Below are 21,629 nucleotides of genomic sequence, written 5' to 3' on the forward strand. Positions count from 1 at the left end.
AAAAGGGAAGGTATTGCTCGTATTTCCACACAGAAAGTGTGGAATTGCAAGTGAACAGGAGACACTGTAACAATGACCTCTTGCGTTTTTGGTTGAAATGCGATTGTGCTGTCTGAGACGTATACGGTTCATGTTGGTGTGAAAGTGTCTCATACTGGCTTCAGTGAGGTTTCACAAGTTGAGTTCAAAAATATTCTTATTTTGAGCCTTGTGGTTTTTCTGTGTGCAACTACTACCCATTTCCTTGAAATTGAATGCAAAGAAAAAATGAATAAACAAATGAGGAGGTTAAATATCAGCCCACAGAGGACTGTGACAGAAAGCAAGTAGTGGAAGAGGGGGATGGGAGGGAAAGTAGGTATGAGGGAGGAGACAAGTTATTTCTCAGCTAATATCTGCCTGATGCAGTCAGTGCAACTTCGGGGTCAGTGAGCAGGCATTACTGTGTACAACAGGCTTTGCAAAGGGACGTGACATGAAAGGAAACTAGGGTTGGGTTTGAAAAAAAGACACTGAAGACAAGAGGCAAGAGAAACTGCAGTAGAGAAGGAGCAACACCATTTTTACAGAGAAAAGGTAATTTTTCGCATTCCTATTATTCAGATTTCTTTGTCAATTTTAAAACGTATTTAACCTTATAGGGGTTGCACTCACACTTCTCCCGGTCAAAAGTGGCCAAACACCTCAAATTTAACCAGTAAAATCAATGTAATATATATATATATTGTTCAATAATATTTTTTATTTTAAAAGAGTTTTATGGTACTAATTTTTATGGCAAGTGCCACAAAAGTCACCATGTGTCATGTAATCCAGGTGCAATTTTTCAGTCAAAAGTGACCAAAGAGCACCAGAGGGGTTAAGCAAATACATCTTTGGGCTTCTAATGTCCTCTGAACTCTATGAACCACTGTGAATTGAAATAACTAGTTTAGACCCTACTAGTATATCTTTCAAGACACCATCTCTGATGGCCATAATACATGACACGTCTGTCTTTGTCTCAGCTTTCAGACTAAACAGTATATGCGAAACATATTTTTGTGCACCTGTACAAATAGAGTACAATGACACATCAGAGTTTTATTTGCAGGCGCAACAGATGGACAGACTGGAAATGAGCTTGCTCTCAATTATCTTGAAACCAAAGTGATATTGATCTAATGTTTTTAGCAGGCTGGCTGAAGGTTAAAGCTTATCATGATTGATTTGACATTTTCTCACCCTGCTAAAGCAATACAACAGCAACAATTGATCAATTAAACACTTTATAATAAGGTTTTATATGTTAACATTAGTAAATGCAATACCTAACATGAAATAATAAACACTAAAATTATTGTTCAGTTAGGTTAAGGTTCATTACTACATATAAAGTTCAGGTTGTATTGATTAAAGGTGCTAAAGAGGATGTTTTGTTTTATACATTTTTGCTATATTACTTGAAACTGTCTTTACTAACTGATAAAAGACTATTTATTAGGTGCACTGAAGGGAATAATATTAATATACATCATCTGTGCACGAGGGAGGGCCTTAAAAACATCAGCCAATCGTTTACGTGATCATCGCGTAAACGATTGGCCCTCTGGCTTGTCAATCACTGACGTGGCGTTCCTTCTGAGAGACGAGCGCGGCTGCGCGCTCCAGTAACTTTCCACACTCCACAGGCGTCGCATGCGATGTTTTTGTCAGGAGACAGGAGTAACAACTGCAGATTATGAGTTACCTGCGGTGAGTCCGACATAATGAATCCACTAACACGACACAGCGAATGCCGGTGGTAAACACTCGTGTTCCAATACTCGTGGCACGAGTTTTGGGAGGCGTTCCCTCGAAATGAGCTGTGAAGGAGGGGGGTGTTCTCACGCATGCGCTCATTTCAAAAACTCACTAACAGTCTGTGTAACGAGGCGGGAGACTTTTATTAACAATAATCGTTGTCGTACAGGCAGGGGTCAAAGAACAGCAGAGACAGTGTCAGAGGCAAGACGTAATCAGAAACAGTACCAGGCAAAGGATCAGGACAGACGGCAGACAAGACAGGAGAATCCAGTAAAACAGGCAGAGGTAATCAGGCAGGCAGCGATCCAGAGGCAGAGGTCAGTAAACAGTCCAAGGTAATACACGGCTAATCAAACAACAGGATAAACGCTCAGAAATGTCAGACTAGACAGAACAAGACTTCGCCAAGCATGATGGGGAATGGCAGTCTTAAATAGTCCGGGGCAGATATGGAACAGGTGTGTGTGTAATCAGTCCAGGTACGTGGATGGGAAATGTAGTCCAGGCAGGTTAGTATTCGGGCGAGGGTGCCCTCAGGTGGCGATCGGAGGGAGCCACAGAAACCGTATTCGTGACACTTTGGTTTCTCAGTCGGCGAAAAGATCCTCTGTAGCACCTTTAACATTAGTTAATGCATTATGAACAAACATGAATTAACAATGAACAATAGCATTTTAAATCAACATTAACCTAGATTAATATGCTGTAAAACATTTTTTTTTTCCATAGTTAGTTCATGATATGTAATACATTAACTAATGGTAACATGTTGAACCTTATAAAGTGTTCCCCTCAGTTTCTTTGTTACAGTCATTATTACAATTCCTCCATTGTAAATACCACAGAGACAATGCACTCCTTTATTTTCATAGTTTGAATTGTGTTGTATTTGTATTGTTACAACAGGGGAAGCTCACTAGATCAAATTTCACTAAAGTGTCTGCCTGCGCTTGAATCTTTTTAAAAGCCCTAATCTGATTTTGTGTTTAAATGAAAATGAATCTATTATCCTGTGAAACCACTCTCACCAGGTGAAACAGCCCATGGGAGATCATTCTGCTGCAAGACATTCTTCAGAAGAATGTATCAGAGGAAGATTTTCACTTCCACAATACCTCCTTCCCTTTTGTAATCATCCGGTGCAGACATAAATGCATTGCTCAATCCTTTGACGGAACAGACTGACATCTGCTATAGCTCTCTGTTGAATAGTTTGTGTAACTGCAAAATGAATTAGGCTTCTGAGACTGCTGTGTGTCTAGCTGTAACTATGAAAATATCTTACAGTTTGTTCAACATTATTGTATGTTTATGTGTGCAGAGATGGAGTACAAAGTTACCGTGGCCACCGGGACCTCCGAATACTCAGGAACCAATAATTATGTGTACATAACTCTGGTTGGAGAGAGAGGAGAGAGTGAGAGAACCGTGCTGGACAATCCAGGCCTGGACTTCTGTAGAGGAGCGGTAAATGACTGTGAATATGTTTGTGTGCTTATGAGAAGCACTTTATTGTATTAAATATAATATTTCTTCCTTTTTCCTCTGTGTATTAGAGATCTTTTGTTATTTTAAAAGGTATTTTATCATTTGATGTCCTGTTTTAGAACAACGGCAATAAAAAATGATAAATAAGTTAACACATTTCCCAAAAATGTATAGCTTATCTCTCAGTCTCTGAAAAATAGGGACACACCAATGTTAAAGGCCCACTGAAGTGCCTTGGAATGCGCAGCTTTATTCACTGTGTTGACGTAATTTCCAATGAAACGGGGAGACAGGGCGGGATATATCTAGAAGCCCCTCCCCTTTTTTCAAAAAAGCAATTCACCTAGATCTCAGCTAGGCCAGAGCCGTTGAGCTCGTAAAACCTCATTTTTTCCTCAATCTCTAACCGTTTCTACTACATATTGCTTTAAAATATAGCATTGTTTGTAGAATTCAAATATGTCCGAACGTTTTGTGGTCTGTGCCGACTTGCGCGTATAATTATTATTATAATGTATCAAACAATTAACAGATACAAAGACAAAACAGACAGAACCTCTACAGGAATGAAAATACATAAAATCTTCATGTAAAGTTCCACAAACAAAATAAGAGAAAGGAAAAAATAAATAAATAAATAAAAATAACATCATAAACACATATAGAGGAAACATTATCAATCTAAGAGATTTGAGAAATGCATCAGTTTCAATTAAGAAATGTGAAAAAGTAGGCTGCGAGTTAGAGATTTTTCACTTATGAATAAAAAAAAAATCCAAACAAAATAAAAAAATTAACAATATAATTTATTGGAGTATTAGTTGTACCTCTTTTTAGTAACAAATTATATATTTTAATTGAAAGGATTTGGAAGAATCAAGATGCTTACCAATATGGTATTACCTATATGAAGATATAAACTATTCCAAAAAATTTTTTCACATTGGGATTCGACCGAAGAGTTGATGAGAAGCTGAAGTGCGATGTGATGTCATAAAAAATCTGTGATCCATTTTAGCAGAAGTGAGAGACTGTACGTTTTGAATGCTTATATCTCCTAAATGCGAATTTTGTCATTATTAAAGCTTATTCATAACCTTAACCCTTAAATGCATACCTTGGGTCTTTAGTGACCCGGGACATCATTCACTTCCCTCCTCCTCCTTCATTTTTTAAAATTAGACATCAACCTTCTTGGTATTCATCAATCAATTTATTATAAAGAATATAACAAGAAAAAAAATCCTAAAATTATAAAAGAATGCCTATTTTTGCATTCATTTTGTGTAAAAATTTTATAGGGTCGCGAACAACCTGAAGTGTGTATGAGTGTACGTATATTTTTTCTGCACAACAGTAATTGAATCTTAGATGACACAAGGTGGCAATGTCTGATACACAATGGTGAAGTGACAACTCATTCAGACAGAAAACGAAATAATAAGAAAAACATGAAATGGCTCAGAGATTTATTGCAGAGCAAGTACTGAACGCAATCAAATATGACTGTAACTCTTACTGGATGGATCTGGTGAAGCTGTTGAAAATTATATAGTTTTGAGAATACGTTTGAGATCGCGATTGGACTCATATTCGTAACCTCAAACATAAAACTAGCCCATTATTTGCTGAATTTACTGTGAAATGAGCTCTGACGATGATGTGATGATGGCATAAAACATCTGCTCAAACGGAGCCCTTTCAAGCTCCAAAAGGTAACAAAATATGATTTATTTTATTCTTCTGTAATTGTTACTCTAATATCAGAGGAGTTTTATATTATCACGACAGGTAGAAATCCTTCCATGTTAGATATTGATCCGGGTCGATAAAGACCCGAATATGTAAGAATGATTGACGAAACAGTCATGCATTTAAGGGTTAAGGCTAACATATTCATACTAAAAGCTAAAATTAAATTTTATTTTAGGGGGACTTTAAAATTCTGACCGATAATGTTAAGCCAGTAGTTTTTTTCAGGTAATGGCTGATAACTGATAAATAAAATTATATACTATTTTATCTAAATATACTAAAAATAAAACACAAAGCTAAAATCAGTCATTTTTAAAAGCAACAAGTGTATGTAGACATCACAACATTATAATGCACAGTATGAAAAATAGATAATCATTCTGAGATTTGCTAAAGATTACATTTAACAGTGTTATTGAATTATTAGTGTTTTTAAAAATTAACTTCAAGTGATCAATAAATGATAGCCAGTGTTGAAGAAAATTACTTTTTTTTAAAAAGTAATGCAATACAGTATTATTGCCAAATGTTAAGGCTCTTTCACACCAAAAGTGAAATGAATGAGTTTCAGTCTGAAGGAAATTCTCACCTGTACAGTAGAGGGCGCAGCTCAAACAAACCTTTCAGCTGTGCCGCCATTCTGGATTAAAGAAGAATAAGATATAGGCAAAGAAAGTTCAACACTCTTACTTCAGCAATAAAAACAATAATAAAAAATAAACAAGTATTGCATGTAATGTTTATCTAAAGTAATTTTTGCTTATCAGTATGGTTGATTTGGATCATCAAAGGTCAGCAGCAAAGACACTGGTTAATAAAGTGAGGCTAAATAATAAGAAATGAAAACATCTCTATTTCCATCATTTTGTAGGTGGATGATTACACAGTTAGCAGCGCTACTGATTTGGGTCCCCTGATAATGGTGCGCCTGGAGAAGCAGAAGTACTGGGTGGAGGATAACTGGTTCTGCCGTTATGTGAAAGTCAGTGTACCTGGACAAAGATGCAGCTATACTTTTCCCTGTTACCGCTGGCTGGTGGGAGATGGAGTGGTAATAGAGCTCAGAGAAGGCACAGGTCAGTTATAGTGAGCCGCTCATGCATCAACCACTAAGATAAATCTGAGAATAAGCTGAAACCCTATAATTAAATGCTCAAATCTGATTCCTCCTCCTTTTGTAGCCAAAAAGCAAAGCGACGACACCTTGCCACTTGAGATAGCTCACAGAAAGGCAGAGCTTCAGGAGAGGCAGAATACATACAGGTCTCCTTGGAAATTGCATACACTGAACGTATAACTGTTTTGTAAAGAATGTACTCTTCACAAATCACTGTTAAACTCCATGTCTCACCTGTCAGATGGATTGCATGGGCCCCCGGCATTCCAAAATGTATTGATGCCAAGTCAGAGGCCGATCTTCCCCAGGATGTTCGCTTCGACAACGAGAAGCGCAGTGACTTTGTGGGATCCCTTCACTATGCGTGAGTTAAAATGCACTATGGGTTTTTCTCAAAAAATGCACTAAAGGCTATATTAAAGTGACCTGATATTTTAAGCTGCATAATCATGTGTGTCTGCACATCATTCATTTGTCCCTCCCATCTGCCTGTCAGGCTTTTGGAGCTCTCTCTGAAAAAACTGGCAATCAAATTTGGAAAGTCTTGGAATGACCTGGACGATTTCAAAAGGATCTTCTGGAAGCTAAGAAGCCCTATAGCTGGTAACCAATTAATCTGTCCAAACAAAAATGTTTTTTTTTTTTTTTTTTTTGCCAAATACTTTATTCACCTTAAAATTTGCATTTTACTTCATTCCCTGAAAGCTATCTTCCCAGAAAATGTCATTCTGTAACGTGTTTATGTAACCTGTCAGATTCCATTCGACCAATCACAAAATAATGGCATTTCACAATGTCATGTGAATATTCCACATTTACAAACATTCTTCAATAATACATGTTCAAACTGTAATTAACCCTATTTAAACCTTGGAAGCCTCTAATGATGAATTTCGGTGCTGAAGGTATAAACTGTGAAATAATTATGTTCTACAAAATAAATATTCTATTAGGTTTATCAAAAGAAAACCAATAATAAACTAAACAGCACTTACCTCATAAAATACTCTTGAGTTTTTGTACATTTGCATAATTTCACTCACTGTTTCAGTGTCTGAGATAAAAATGAGAATGTCAACACGTTATCTGGAGTAAAGACAAGACCCTGTTAATTATTGATTTTTTACAATACAGCATATTTAAAACAACCAGAGCAGCCATTATCAAGTCTGTCGAGAGCTGTATCGGCACAACATTATTTACCTCATAAATACAGTACAGTCCAAAAGTTTGGAACCACTAAGATTTTTAATGTTTTTAAAAGAAGTTTCGTCTGCTCACCAAGGCTACATTTATTTAATTAAAAAAAACAGTAAAAACAGTAATATTGTGAAATATTATTACAATTTAAAATAACTGTTTTCTATTTGAATATATTTGACAAAGTAATTTATTCCTGTGATGCAAAGCTGAATTTTCAGCATCATTACTCCAGTCTTCAGTGTCACATGATCCTTCAGAAATCATTCTAATATGCTGATCTGCTGCTCAAGAAACATTTAATGTGTACAATTGTACAAAATATTTGTGTACAATATTTTTTTTCAGGATTATTTGATGAATAGAAAGTTCAAAAGAACAGTGTTTATCTGAAATCTAATCTTTTGTAACATTATAAATGTCTTTACTGCCACTTTTGATTGATTTAATGCATCCTTGCTGAATAAAAGTATTCATTTCTTTCATTTCTTTTCAAAAAAATAAAAATTCTTACTGACCCCAAACTTTTGAACAGTAGTGTATAATGCTACAGAAGCTTTGTGTTTCAGATAAATGCTGTTCTTTTGAACTTTCTATTCATCAAGGAATCCTGAAAAAAAACATTGAAAATAATCATAAATGTTTCTTGAGCAGCAAATCAGCATATTAGAATGATTTCTGAAGGATCATGTGACACTGAAGACTGGAGTAACGATGCTGAAAATCCAGCTTTGCATCACAGGAATAAATTACTTTGTCAAATATATTCAAATAGTACACAGTTATTTTAAATTGTAATAATATTTCACAATATTACTGTTTTTTACTGTATTTTTAATTAAATAAATGTAGCCTTGGTGAGCAGACGAAACTTCTTTTAAAAACATTAAAAATCTTAGTGGTTCCAAACTTTTGGACTGTACTGTATGTTTATGTTTAAATGTTAATTCAGGCCAGGGTTTACAAATGTAGTGTGAAATCCTGAAACCTGTTTCAGCTGTTTATTAATTGAGTTTGACTGCTTTGAAATGATCAATGCTGAATGAACCAACATGTTATAATATCATATATGCTTTAAATAAGATAAAGCATAACAATGTAATAGACCTAAACTTCTTATATAGCTTTATGTAATCTTTTTTAGGACATTTATACACTAAGTTAGAAATGTTATTAAATGAATAACATGAATCTGTGATGCATATTCTGTTCAGAATACACCATGAAGCACTGGAAAGAAGATTGGTTTTTTGGTTACCAATTCATGAACGGCTCAAACCCACGGATGATTACCAAGTGCAAGGAGCTGCCCTCGAACTTCCCTGTCACTGGAGACATGGTGCAGTCCTCTCTGATACCTACAACCACTTTGAAGGAGGAACTCAAGGTGAGAGTTAGTGTTTATTTTCTTAAAGGATTAGTTCACTTTCAAATAAAATTTCCTGATAATTTCCTCACCCCCATGTCATCAGAGATGTTCATGTCTTTCTTTCTTCAGTTGAAAAGAAATTAAGGCTTTTGATGAAAACATTCCAGGATTATTCTCCTTACAGTGGACTTCAATGGCCTCCAGATGGTTGAAGGTCAAAATTACAGTTTCAGTGCAGCTTCAAAGGGCTTTAAACGATACCAGACGAGGAATAAGGGTCTTATGAAACGATGGGTCATTTTCGAAAAAAATACAACTGTATATGCTTTATAAACACAAATGATCGCCGCGCATGGGCTTCCGTTTTCCGCATTCTTCGGTATGTCCTACGCCTTCCCTATTCTACTTACGGAAAAAAACGAAACTGGCGCAGCGTTCATTCCATAAGTTGAATAGGGAAAGCTTTTTGAAGAATACAGAAATGCAGTTTTGGCGGAAGCACTTAGAAAGCGATCATTTGTGTTTATAAAGCATAAACGGTTGTATTTTTGTTTTTTTAAATGACCCATCATTTCACTAGATAAGACCCTTATTCCTCGTCTGGTATCGTTTAAAGCCCCTTGAAGCTGCACTGAAACTAACTAACTGAAACTGTAATTTTGACCTTCAACCGTCTGGAGGCCATTGAAGTCCACAATAAAGAGAATAATCCTGGAATGTTTTCATCAAAAACCTTCATTTCTTTTCGACTGAAGAAAGAAGGACATGAACATCTTGGATGACATGGGGGTGAGTAAATTATCAGGAAAATTTATTTTGAAAGTGAACTAATCCTTTAAATACAAATTGGAAAAATGAATCTAATACACCAATCTCAAATATTTTTTCAATTTATTTCTAGGCTGCTTGAGAAAGTGTTCGATGCTCAAACCTATTTTTCATCTTACAACCTCTATGAATGTTTCTAATCTGGCTTTCGCATTCTCCGCAGCACTGAGACAGCATGACAGATGGCCATTGGCTCCATCTGCATTTTAATTGTATTAGACCTTTCTTTGGCATTTTACACAATTTCTAACAGTATTTTTTTTTCATGACTCTCTGCTCTTTCTATCTCAGGAAGTGCCCTATCTTAGTTCACTTCCTACCTTTCTGACCGTTAGCATTAGATCTCTAAGTCCACTACTGCCCCTGTCTCACACAGTGTTTCCCAGGGTTCTGTTCTTGGGCCTTTACTCTTTATAATCTACATGCTTCCATTAGGTAATATTATCCGTCCTCATGGTTTTAACTTACATTGCTACACAGATGTCAACCAACTTTACATTCATTTTCAACACACTGCTCTTTTCCCCACCAACTTCATATCGGCTTGTATTGATGACATAAATGCATGGATGACCAGTAATTTTCTCAAACTCGACACAGATAAAACAGATCTACTTCTTGTTGGTTCTCCTCAAATTATATCCCATTTCTGCATTGACAATGTTAATATCGCTGGAGTCCTGGCTCGACCTTTCACCACTGTTAAAAACCTGAGTATAATCTTTGCTTATGAATCTTTGATCTTCTCTGTCCTTCCTTCCTCACATTTCCTCACTCAATAAGTTTGCCATCACTCATTTCCATAATATTGCTTTTGTATGTTTTTAAATATCAACGATGTTGAGACCCTAGTTCACGCTTTCATTACTTCATTACTGTAATTCTCTTTTTTATGGCTTACCCAACAGAAAATGATTTCAAAACACACCTATCTTTTCAATTCCTGTTTCTCTGATCCCTAACTTTATGATCTGTTCGTGTTATTCATGTTATTTTATCTACACTTAGTGTATCTGTATTGTCTCTTTGCCTGCTGTCCTGTTTACTTGTTGTAATATTGTAAAGTGACCTTGAATTTGCTGAATGGCGCTATATATATATATATATATATATATATATATATATATATATATATATATATATATATATATATATAAAAAAAACATTATTATTATTATTATTATCAATGTTTCTTTGTCTCTCCTAATGAAGAAAGGAAATATTTTCCTGGTTGATCATGCAATAATGGATGGGATTCCTGCCAATGTAATAAGAGACAAGACACAGCACATAGCTGCCCCACTTTGCTTGCTGTATGAACACCCTGAGAAAGGTCTCATTCCCATTGCCATACAGGTAAAACCTTTTGATATGCTTTTAATAATAATATGAGATGAATCTAGGGCAGACACAGATTTCTATGCCATAAAAGTTTATGTGCAACAGCTGTAAACATGAGTTTTGCTGATATGTTCATAGTATACTCTCAAAAAAGGTGCTTTCACTGGGGCAGTAGTTTCTCAAAAGTACTTTGTTTACCCCTAAATGATGCATATTAGGTACCTTAAAGAAACATATTAGTACCTTATGAAAGGGTACCACCCCATTGACATCTTTGTACCTTTTTTCTGTTTGTGTAACATTATGCGGGGTGCATCCAGGAATGGACTGACAGTGACAAACACTGAAGTGACTGGAATGACTGATTGTTATACTCCCTTTCTTTCAGCTTGAACAGAAACCTGATAAGGACACACCCATATTCCTACCTAGCGATCCACCTCTGGCCTGGTTATTGGCTAAGATGTGGGTTCGTCATGCTGAATTCCAGGTCTTTCAGGTGTTGTCACATCTGCTACGCACACATTTGGTGGTTGAAGTGATCTGTATGGCCACCCTGCGTCAGCTGCCTGCTGTTCACCCTATATATAAGGTTAGAGGAAGTCAACAGAATGTGCCTTTTAGGAAAGATACATTTGCATGTTTCAAAGCAGGTTTAAAGTTGGCTAATCACTGATACATTAAAATCACTGGCCATTTATTAAACTGTCCAGTTGTATTTTATATTTAGGGTGTTCTTCACTCTCTTTTTCTGTTGTTTTTTTCTCTCATTGCAGCTCTTGGCTCCACACCTGAGGTATACGCTTGAGATTAACTGTCGTGGCAGAACACAGCTCATCTCTGCAGATGGCATCTTCAAAAGGGTGAGCGTCCTCAAACAATAAAGCCCACAAAAATACACTTTTTAATTCTCTCCTTTTTATCACCCCCTCAAACCAACCAACCAAAATTCAGTCATTAATTACTCACCCTCATGTTGTTCTACACCCGTAAGACCTTCTTTCATCTTCAGAACACAAATTAAGATATTTTTGATGAAATCCGATGGCTCAGCGAGGCCTCTTTTGCCAGCAAGATCATTTCCTTTTTCAATACCCAGAAAGCTACTAAAGACATATTTAAAACAGTTCATGTGACTACAGTGGTTCAACCTTAAAGGATTAGTTCATTTTCAAATGAAAATTTCCTGATAATTTCCTCACCCCCATGTCATCCAAGATGTTCATGTCTTTCTTTCTTCAGTCGAAAAGAAATTAAGTTTTTTAATGAAAACATTCCAGGATTTTTTTCCATATAGAAAAAATCTGACATTTGTTACATCATAAGTGTTTTTAATAGTTCACGTGACTTTGGCAGTTTGATACTTGAACCACTGATTCGGAAAAAAAAGATTTGTAAAGCTTCAATGGAGCCCAAACAGTTGAAGGTCAAAATTACAGTTTCTGTGCAGCTTCAAAGCGTTCTACATGATCCCAGATGAGAAATAAGAGTCTTATCTAGAGAAACAATCACTAATTTTCAAAAAAATAAATAAATACAATTTTACACATTTTAACCATAAATGCTTATCTTGAACTAGCTCTCTTCTTCCTCTCAATTAGAATTCCGGAGTAGTGTAGGCACTGCTAAGTGTACTGCCCTCCACAGGTCAAAGTTTGAACTAAATTGTCATATACAATATGCTAGCGCAAGTATATAACAATTAGTTCAAACTTTGACCTGTGGAGGAATTCTACACTGCTGGAATTCTAATAGAGAAGAAGAAGAGAGCTAGTTCAAGATGAGCATTTATGGTTAAAACGTATATTATTTTTTTTTTTTTTTTAGAAAATGAGCAATTGTTTCTCTAGATAAGACTCTTTTTTTTCATCTGGGATCATGTAGAACGCTTTGAAGCTGCACTGAAACTGTAATTTTGACCATCAACCGTTTGGGCTCCATTGAAGTCCACTATATGGAGAAAAATCCTGGAATGTTTTCATCAAAATACGTAATTTCTTTTTGACTGAAGAAAGAAAGACATGAACATCTTGGATGACATGGGGGTGAGGAAATTATCAGGAAATTTTTACTTACTAATCCTTACTAATCCATTAAAGGAACTAATCCTTTAAAGCGACTAGAATAGTTTTTGTGCAGCAAAAAAACAAAATAACGACTTTATTCAACAATATCTAGTAATGGGAGATTTCAAAACACTGCTTCACGAAACTTCGAAGCTTTACAAATCTTATGTTTCGAATCAGTGGTCGAAGTGCCAAAATCACATGATTTCAGTAAACAAGGCTTTGTTACATCATAAGTGTTTTTCAAAATTTCAATAGTTCACGTGACTTTGGCAGTTTGATACTTGAACCACTGATTCGGAAAAAAAAGATTTGTAAAGCTTCAAAGCTTCATGAAGCAGTGTTTTGATATCGCCCATCACTATTGTTGAGTAAAGTCATTATTTTTTTTCTTTTTGGTCCACAAGAAGTATTCTCGTCCCTTCATAATATTAAGGTTGAACCACTGTAGTCACATGAACTGATTTAATGTTTTTAGTAGCTTTCCTGGCATTGAAAAAGGAAATGATCTTGCTGGCGATGCAGGCCTTACTGAGCAAAAAAATATCATAATTTGTGTTCTGAAGATGATAAAATAAATGACAGAATTTTCATTTTTGGGTGAACTAAACCCTCAGTTAGTACTGTTTATATTAAATATAGTATATTTTTTGCTAAATGTACATTGCATTTATTTTACAGTTATAGTATAAACAGTTATATTATAAAATATTATTACAATTTAAAATAATATCTTTATTATCAAATGATCCTTCAGAAAACATTATAATATGCTGATTTGGTGCTGTGGGATTTCAAATGTAAGAATCTGTTTAAGACCTGCTGATCCCACGCTCTGACATAACCTCACATGAAAAACTAAGGTGAAGTACATTGTATTTAGCATTCAAGGTTAAGATGATGATAAAAGATTAATGATTCTGTTAAGCAAAGTTTTTAGCAAGAGGTTTCTTCCAGTCCAGTTCTCTTTATTGTAAGTCAAATGAGCCAGATTACGGAGACTCTCATCTTTTGAATTTAATGGCCCCTGTCTCTGAAGCTGTAGCTAGTGTTTATGATCATAATGACCTAAGGTGTGGACTTCTCTTTTGTATTGTACTATTATGCTGTTTTGATTGGGGGTTGTAAAACTCCAAAGTCCTGTTTACATTCTTTGCATAAGGTTGTGACCAGAGTGCTGTCTTCACTTGTAAAGACTGCCTCCCAAAATAAGTAAAAAACTTCAACGAACTTCAACTTTCCTTAGTGAGACTTAAACCTGCAGCTACCAACAGCATGTTCTCAATGAAGAATCCTGCTGAAATACAACCCAGTCTCCTGGTTTCCAACAGTGCTCAAAAAACATTTCTTATTGTTATTACTGTCGAAAACAGTTGTGGAAGGTGTACTGTAAATAATATATGTCTTTACTGTCACTTTTGATCAATTTAAAGCATCCTTGCTGAATAAAAGTATTATTTTCTAAATAAAAAATGTCTGACCCTCAGTTTTAGTAATAAATTCAAAAATTGTGTTTTCCAGGTGGTATCAACAGGTGGAGAAGGACTCTTGATTTTGGCCCAGAGGGAGTATAAAGTACTGACCTATCGCTCCCTCCAGCCCAAATTTGACTTCTTGGACAGAGGGGTCACTAAACTAAGAGACTATTTCTACAGGGACCATTCTCTGATGCTGTGGGATGTGATTCAAAAGTAATTTAATCTAATGAATTCTTCATTCAGTGCTTTTAATTCTTATAGACTTGTAGACATCATTCTTTCATACATTTTATACATGAATGAAGCATTGTATATACAAAAAAAAATTGCAGACCTATTTCCTTAAATGCTCTTTTTCTCTCAGTTTTGTTTCAGGAATCATTTCCTTGTACTACAAGAGTGATAGCGAAGTGCAACAGGACTCAGAACTTCAGGCCTGGATCAACGATGTGGCTGTGGAGGGCTTTGTGGATGTGCCTGGTTTTGGTAAGATATGAATGCATGACTGCATCATTGAACTCACAAATGTCATGTTTGAGATAAATGATATTGGTTTATAACTTTGAGAAGAATATATATTTAGGCTTGACAGTGCACACTATCATTGAAATGTTTGAGGTCAGTATAATTAATACTGTTATAAGGATGCATTAAATTGATTAAGACATTTCTGTTTCAAATAAATGCATCAAAGAATATATATATATATATATATATATATATATATATATATATATATATATATATATATATATATATATATATATATATATATAATTAATTATTATTATATTTTTTTTTTTTCAACATTGATAATAATAAGACACATTTCTTGAGCACCAAATCAACATATTAGAATGATTTCTGAAGGATCATGTGACACTGAAGACTGGAGTAATGGCTGAAAATTCAGCTTTGCCATCACAGGAATAAATTACATTTAAAAAAAAATATTTAAAATGGAAAACTGTTATTTTAAGTTGGAACTACTGCTGTTTTTACTGTATTTTCTATCAAATAAATGCAGCCTATGTGGGCATTTAATTTAAAAAAATAAAAAAATAAATCTTACCAAGGTATAAACCATAAAACAAGAAAAGGAAGTAATGAAGAACAGAGGATAAAGTTACAGTGCCCCCAAGTGGACACTAGCCGAAAAACATGTCCGTGATGCTCAAGATGTACTGAACCACAAAAGGACCTATTTAAAATAAACTGTAACTGTTTCATAGTATGTGTCCCATCAAAATGAACAACATGAGCTAAATAAATGGCTCTTGAAATTGACTATTAGGAGTAAAAACTGTCGTTTCTTGCATGTCAGGCCTAGCCGGTGAGCTGAAGACAAAAGAAGAAGTGATCACACTGTTAACTGTGGTGATCTTTACCAGCACAGCACAACATGCTGCCACAAACAATGGACAGGTAACAAACACATATCTAATATTTTATCATATCAAATCTGAAAACATACTTTTAAGACATCAGACATGCTTTTTTTTTTTTTTTTTTTACACTATATTGAATACAGTTTAGCAGAAATACAATCATTTACAGGGAGTGTATTCATTTATGTTTATTTTTACTCAAATGTATTGATCATCCCATGAGTTACGAACAGTCTAAATGTAAATGATACAATGAAATATTTGCCATTATAGTTTTTCAAGATTTTCAGTTTGGTTATACAATTTCTAGTGTTAAAATTGCCCCTAACCACACAGTAAAGATGATAAAATCTTGTTTTAGGTGGCAGAAATAAATTTCACTGTGATCACTGTTGATCTTTCTCTCTGCACTGTAGTTTGATTGGTGTGCATGGGTACCCAATACACCCTGCACCATGCGGCACCCTCCACCAACAGATAAGGATGCTGTCACCATGGGCCTGATCATGGACACACTCCCTGATATCAGCCAGTCCTGTGTGCAGATGGCCATCACATGGCATTTGGGCCGGCCACAGCCAGATGCGGTGGGTCAACAGCGCTTGTTGTCACAAATGTCTTTTCACATCATTTATGGTTTATGGTATAAAGTACAATATAAATAATATTGTGAAATATTAGTACAATTTAAAATTATGGTTTTCTATTTTAATATACTTTAAAATATAATTAATTTCTGTGATGCAAAGCTGAATTGTCAGCATCATTACTCCAGTCTTCAGTGTCACATGATCCTTCAGAAATCATTGTAATATGCTGATTAATTATCAGTGTTGGAAACAGTTGTGCTGCTTAATATTATTTTATAACTTGTGATACTTTTTCAGGATTCTTTGATGAATAAAAAGTAAAAAAAAAAAAAAAAAAATCAGCATTGATTTAAAATAGAAATATTTTGTAACAATATACACTACTGTTCAAAAATTTGGGGTAATTTTTTTTTTCTTTCTTTTTTTTTGAAAGAAATTAATATTTTTATTCAGCATGGATGTGTTAAATTGATAAAAAGTGATAGTAAAGATATTGTTAGAAAATATTTCTATTTTGAATAAATGCTGTTCTTTTTAAAATTTTATTCATCAATGAATCCTGAAAAAAGTATCACAGGTTCCAAAATAAATATTAAGCAACACAACTGTTTCCAACATTGATAATAACTGAGTATCAAATCAGCATATTAGAGTGATTGCTGAAGGATCATGTGACACTGAAGACTGGAGTAATGATGCTGAAAATACAGCTTTGCATCACAGAAATAAATTATATTTTAAAGTATATTAAAATAGAAAACCATAATATTTCACAATATTATAGTTTTTTCTGTATTTATTATGAAATAAATGCAGCCTCAATGAGCATAAGAGACTTTGTTCAGAAACATTAAAAATGGTAATGTTTCCAAACTTTTGACTGGTAGTGTAAGTAACTTGAAACATCCGAAAGACATTTCTTCCCATGAAGCATTAATATGAATTAGATTTACAGTAGCAATAGTGACAGTAACAACCTTCTGTTTCTTCTCTTTCCTTCAGATCCCGATGGGTCAGTATGTGGAACAGTACTTTACTGAGCCTGCTGCTTTGAAAGTGATTGACAAATTCAGAAAGGAGCTGAAAGAACTGGAGGAGCAGATAATAGCTCAGAACGAGGGACTAGAACTGCAGTATCTCTACCTGTGTCCAAGCCACATGGAAAATAGCATCACCATTTAGAGAAACTCGCATTTGAAATATCGGTATATGCATCTGTGAAAATTAGTAGGTCAGCTAAAACTTAACATTAACACACATTCAATTAACACCCAAAGTGCCTTTCCTAGATATAGCTGAGACCAATGCCTTTCTCAGGAGAGTCATCTATTGTAACAAACTACTACTATGGCATTATTATGACATTTATTTAGTTTGTAACATTTTTTAAAGCATCAATACATTAATTTTTTTTTTCTTTTTTTAAACTTTATATTTAAAGGCACTGTACTGGACTGGAATTTCTTAATAATGGTATTCTTAATAATTGCCATCAGCTTCATAAATTGCACTTTATATATATTTATAGTACATTCTCTTTAAAGATGAAGACATTGAAAATGCATTATTATTACTATACCACTTTCCAAACAGCTATATGAAAAAACATGCCTTGTACAGATACTTTCCTTTGCAAATAAAGTCAGATTCCTTATTTCATATAGAATTGTTTTATTACCATTTAATTACTGCATCAAACATTTAGAAATTACACATGTAAAACTGGAGATGAAGTTCTCATCTAAAAGATGGTTTGTGATTTCAGAACCATGTATACTCAGAGACAAGGTCTACACTTATAAATTTCTTGTGTCAAACTTCGTAATCAAAATCTTGAATCATTTATTGTGAAAACAGAACCAATGTAACCACGTAAATTTCCATTCAACATTTACTTAATAAGATTGTGTATTTGGCAGGTGTGCAAGTATAAATAAGAATCAAATAATTTATCAACAGCGTTTGAGGACAACCAATATCTTTGAAGGATTTGGTAGGTCCACAGATCAAAATAGCACTATAAAAGGCAAACAGTGATGTACTAATCATAATGGTCAATCTCACTCATCTTCTATTTAATGACAGGCTTCAAGATAGAAAGGCAAGAAAGAAAAGCACAGTAAAATACATAATCTTAAATATCCACACTCATTTAAGCATCATTTTAAGGCAAATGCTGAGTTATTGCATACAAACAAGGGAATTTAGAGGTAGAGTTAAACTCCAATCACGAGGTGGTACTAATGCACCAGATATTCCTTGCGCTTGTTCAGGCGAACCTGACAAAATGATAGACATCCTATGCCAACGTAGATTACTGCTGCAATGAAGCAGTTGTATCCAACTTGGTTGTACAGTTTGTGGATGTTTTGCAGTGCCGTTTGACTGAAATCAGAGAAAAGAACAGTGGTTTCAAATTAGCCTAAAACATCTTTGACTAGACTGGACTACACAGGGCGCCACAGTCGTAGCCACTATCATGAAGTCTTGTGAGTACATGTGACATTCCCTATGCTAGACAGGCTTATTTTCCAGGGTGACTAAATGAGTAAATGGCAAAAGGAACTCACTCGTTGCTTATGTCTTCATCTGTGAAAGGCACATCCTCTATGAGCACAGCTGAATGTGTGGAAAAAAAAATCCCCAGCATTGCCTAAGAGAAATCAGACAGAAAATGTTAAAGGATTACTTCACTTTCAAATAAAATGTTGTCTCCATATAGTGGACTTCAATGGACTCCAGATGGTTGAAGGTCAAAATTACAGTTTCACTGCAGCTTCAAATCTACACGATCCTAGACAAGAAATAAGAGTCTTATCTAGAGAAACCATCACTCATTTTCTAAAAAAAATCAATTTTATACATTTTAACCATAAATGCTCATCTTGAACTAGCTCTCTTCTTCTTCTTCTATTTGAATTCCAGCAGTGTAGACACTACTAAGTGTATTACTGCCCTCCTCAGGTCAACGTTTGAACTAAATTGTCATATACAATATGCTAGTGCAAATATATAACAATTAGTTCAAACTTTGACCTGTGGAGGGCATTAATACACTTAGCAGTGTCTACACTGCTGGAATTCAAATAGAGAATAGTTCAAGATGAGCATTTATGGTTAAAATGTATAAAAAAAAAAAAAAATTTAGAAAATGAGTGATGGTTTCTCTAGATAAGACCCTTATTCTTCGTCTGGGATCGTGTAGAACGCTTTGAAGCTGCACTGAAACTTTAATTTTGACCTTCAACCATTTAGAGACCATTGAATAGGGATGTCCCGATCACGTTTTTTTGCCCTCGAGTCCGAGTCATTTGATTTTGAGTATCTGCCGATACCGAGTCCCGATCCGATACTTAATAGCCTACATAAAAAAGAATAAAGAAGAGCGAAAAAACAGATCCAGGAACAGTGCTTTTCAGGTTTTTCAGGTATTCAGTTTTCAAATAGTAATCAAATATAAAATATCACTGCATATTATCTTTACTGTATAAAATAAATAAAGATTAATCATTATTGAAGTTACAAAAACTATTCAGTCAAGAGCAGTGAGTGATTTCTTTGTTGTTTGTTGTTTGATTTAACATTAAATACAGGCAGCAGGAATAGTTGATGTCCCTTTAAGACATGCACGATCCAGTACATATACTGTTCCACATGCGCTGTCTTTCTCGACTAATATACGCTCACTTAAGACATAACCGACTATGTTTGCTAGGATACTCGCTAGGACGGGCATGTTGACATAATGTTTGTATGAATTTGTCTGCTGAAGCGCAAGACTTGAAAGAGAACTCAGTATTTGCGCGCTGACTAGAATAAGCGTGTGCGCGCTTCGGATGAGCGCACACAAATCTTCTCACAGCGCGCGCGAGTTCTCTTTCGCGTCTTGTTCTTTAAGGTTTAAATCAGCAAGGCTTAAAAGAGTTAGTTTAAATACAGACAGCAACGTGTGTCAACACCCGGGTGATGACGGCGTAAATGACTGGACATGAGAGCAGACGGCACTCGCAGTTAACAGTTTACAAAGAGTGACTGTTTTGTCCACGTTTTCTGTTTATCGTTGTTGTAACGTTTTGTGCATCCATCGACTGAATCATACATTATCTGAACTCTGTCTGTTTTCCACGTTGCTATTTTAAACAAACCATATTAACCAATAGATGCGTCGTCGAGATGGACCGCAGTGCAAGTGCGGTCTGTAAGTGGAGAACCGTTGCACCCCTTATACATATATATCCGAGTCCTGATCGGGAGGTAATGTCCGATTCCGATCGAGTCTGAAACCACATGATCGGGCCCGATTTCCGATCATGTGATCGGATCTGGACATCCCTACCATTGAAGTCCACTATATGGAGAATAATCCTGGAATTTTTTCATCAAAAACCTTAATTTATTTTCAACTGAAGAAAGAAAGACATGAACATCTTGGACATGTGGCTGAGTAAATTATCAGGAAAATTTTATTTGAAAGTGAACTAAACCTTTAATTATGCTTTAGGGCTGGCTGTATTTATCCTACCACTGGCACTGTCTGCTAGTTTTCATATTCAGGAAATTATTTTTCCCCCAATAGTGACTTGGATAAGGATTTTTGCAAATAAATTTACATGACGGGACACACAGAGAACAATTTCTAACTGAATAAATACTTTAGCTAAGAAATTTCTGGAAATCAGACATTTAAAAAAAAAATTCCCTTTCAAGAGGAACCCTGCATGTTGTTGAAATTACGTGTGAATGAAATTTACTCATTACTATAGTTAAAAGGGCTCAATTCGTGTATTTTAATGGCCTTTCAGCATGTAAACAATGCATAGAAAACACAAGAACAGTGACACACTAGAGAATATTAAACTTACCAGCATAATGACACCCCACATACTCAGAACCAGTCCACATGCTGCCAGTTTAGGACCGCAGAAAAGCAAAGAAGCCATTTTTATAATAAATGCTTGTCAGGTTTCGTTTACCTAGAGATGCCGAAGGACAGTTTCAAAATAAAATAAACTTTATACGACCGTCATTTGAACTTTTATAAGTTGCTCTAAGTTTTTCTGGTCTCGGTAAAGTCGATATCAACAGTCACCCGATAAGTCAGCTGACTTTAGAGGAAGCGGAAGTCGAGTGACGGCAGAATGCAAACAAAGAATATACACTAACAAGAAGCGAAACTCAGTAGAAAATTCCATTGCAACACCGGCGCCCAGCAGCAGCCCTGCGT

At 35.2% G+C, this 21,629-nt stretch overlaps 2 protein-coding genes across 4 annotated transcripts; one reads left to right on the forward strand and one right to left on the reverse strand.

The window, feature by feature from the left end:
• The first annotated feature begins 316 nt into the window (after positions 1-316).
• Positions 317-18,628, forward strand: alox12 (arachidonate 12-lipoxygenase). 3 transcript variants are annotated; one of them, XM_067401659.1, is made up of 15 exons: positions 317-576; positions 3,107-3,252; positions 5,900-6,104; positions 6,210-6,291; positions 6,387-6,509; positions 6,642-6,748; positions 8,560-8,732; positions 10,755-10,898; positions 11,272-11,475; positions 11,660-11,746; positions 14,471-14,640; positions 14,792-14,913; positions 15,752-15,852; positions 16,232-16,402; positions 17,408-18,628. In XM_067401659.1, the coding sequence occupies exons 2-15, from the start codon at positions 3,109-3,111 to the stop codon at positions 17,585-17,587; spliced, it is 2,013 nt and encodes a 670-aa protein (XP_067257760.1). In that variant the 5' UTR covers positions 317-576; positions 3,107-3,108; the 3' UTR covers positions 17,588-18,628. The 3 variants fall into 3 exon arrangements, with proteins under 3 accessions (XP_067257760.1, XP_067257763.1, XP_067257762.1); XM_067401662.1 differs by lacking the exon at positions 317-576 and adding an exon at positions 1,946-2,070; XM_067401661.1 differs by lacking the exon at positions 317-576 and adding an exon at positions 1,957-2,102.
• Positions 18,445-21,538, reverse strand: rnaseka (ribonuclease, RNase K a). Its single transcript, XM_067401669.1, has 3 exons — positions 21,268-21,538; positions 18,976-19,058; positions 18,445-18,790 (listed from the first exon to the last, which is right to left on the reverse strand). Exons 1-3 carry the CDS (start codon positions 21,343-21,345, stop codon positions 18,646-18,648), a joined length of 306 nt encoding a protein of 101 aa, XP_067257770.1. The 5' UTR covers positions 21,346-21,538; the 3' UTR covers positions 18,445-18,645.
• Between the last annotated feature and the right edge of the window lie 91 nt (positions 21,539-21,629).

Source organism: Chanodichthys erythropterus, chromosome 11 (assembly GCF_024489055.1).
Source record: "Chanodichthys erythropterus isolate Z2021 chromosome 11, ASM2448905v1, whole genome shotgun sequence".
Taxonomy (NCBI): Eukaryota; Metazoa; Chordata; class Actinopteri; order Cypriniformes; family Xenocyprididae; genus Chanodichthys; species Chanodichthys erythropterus.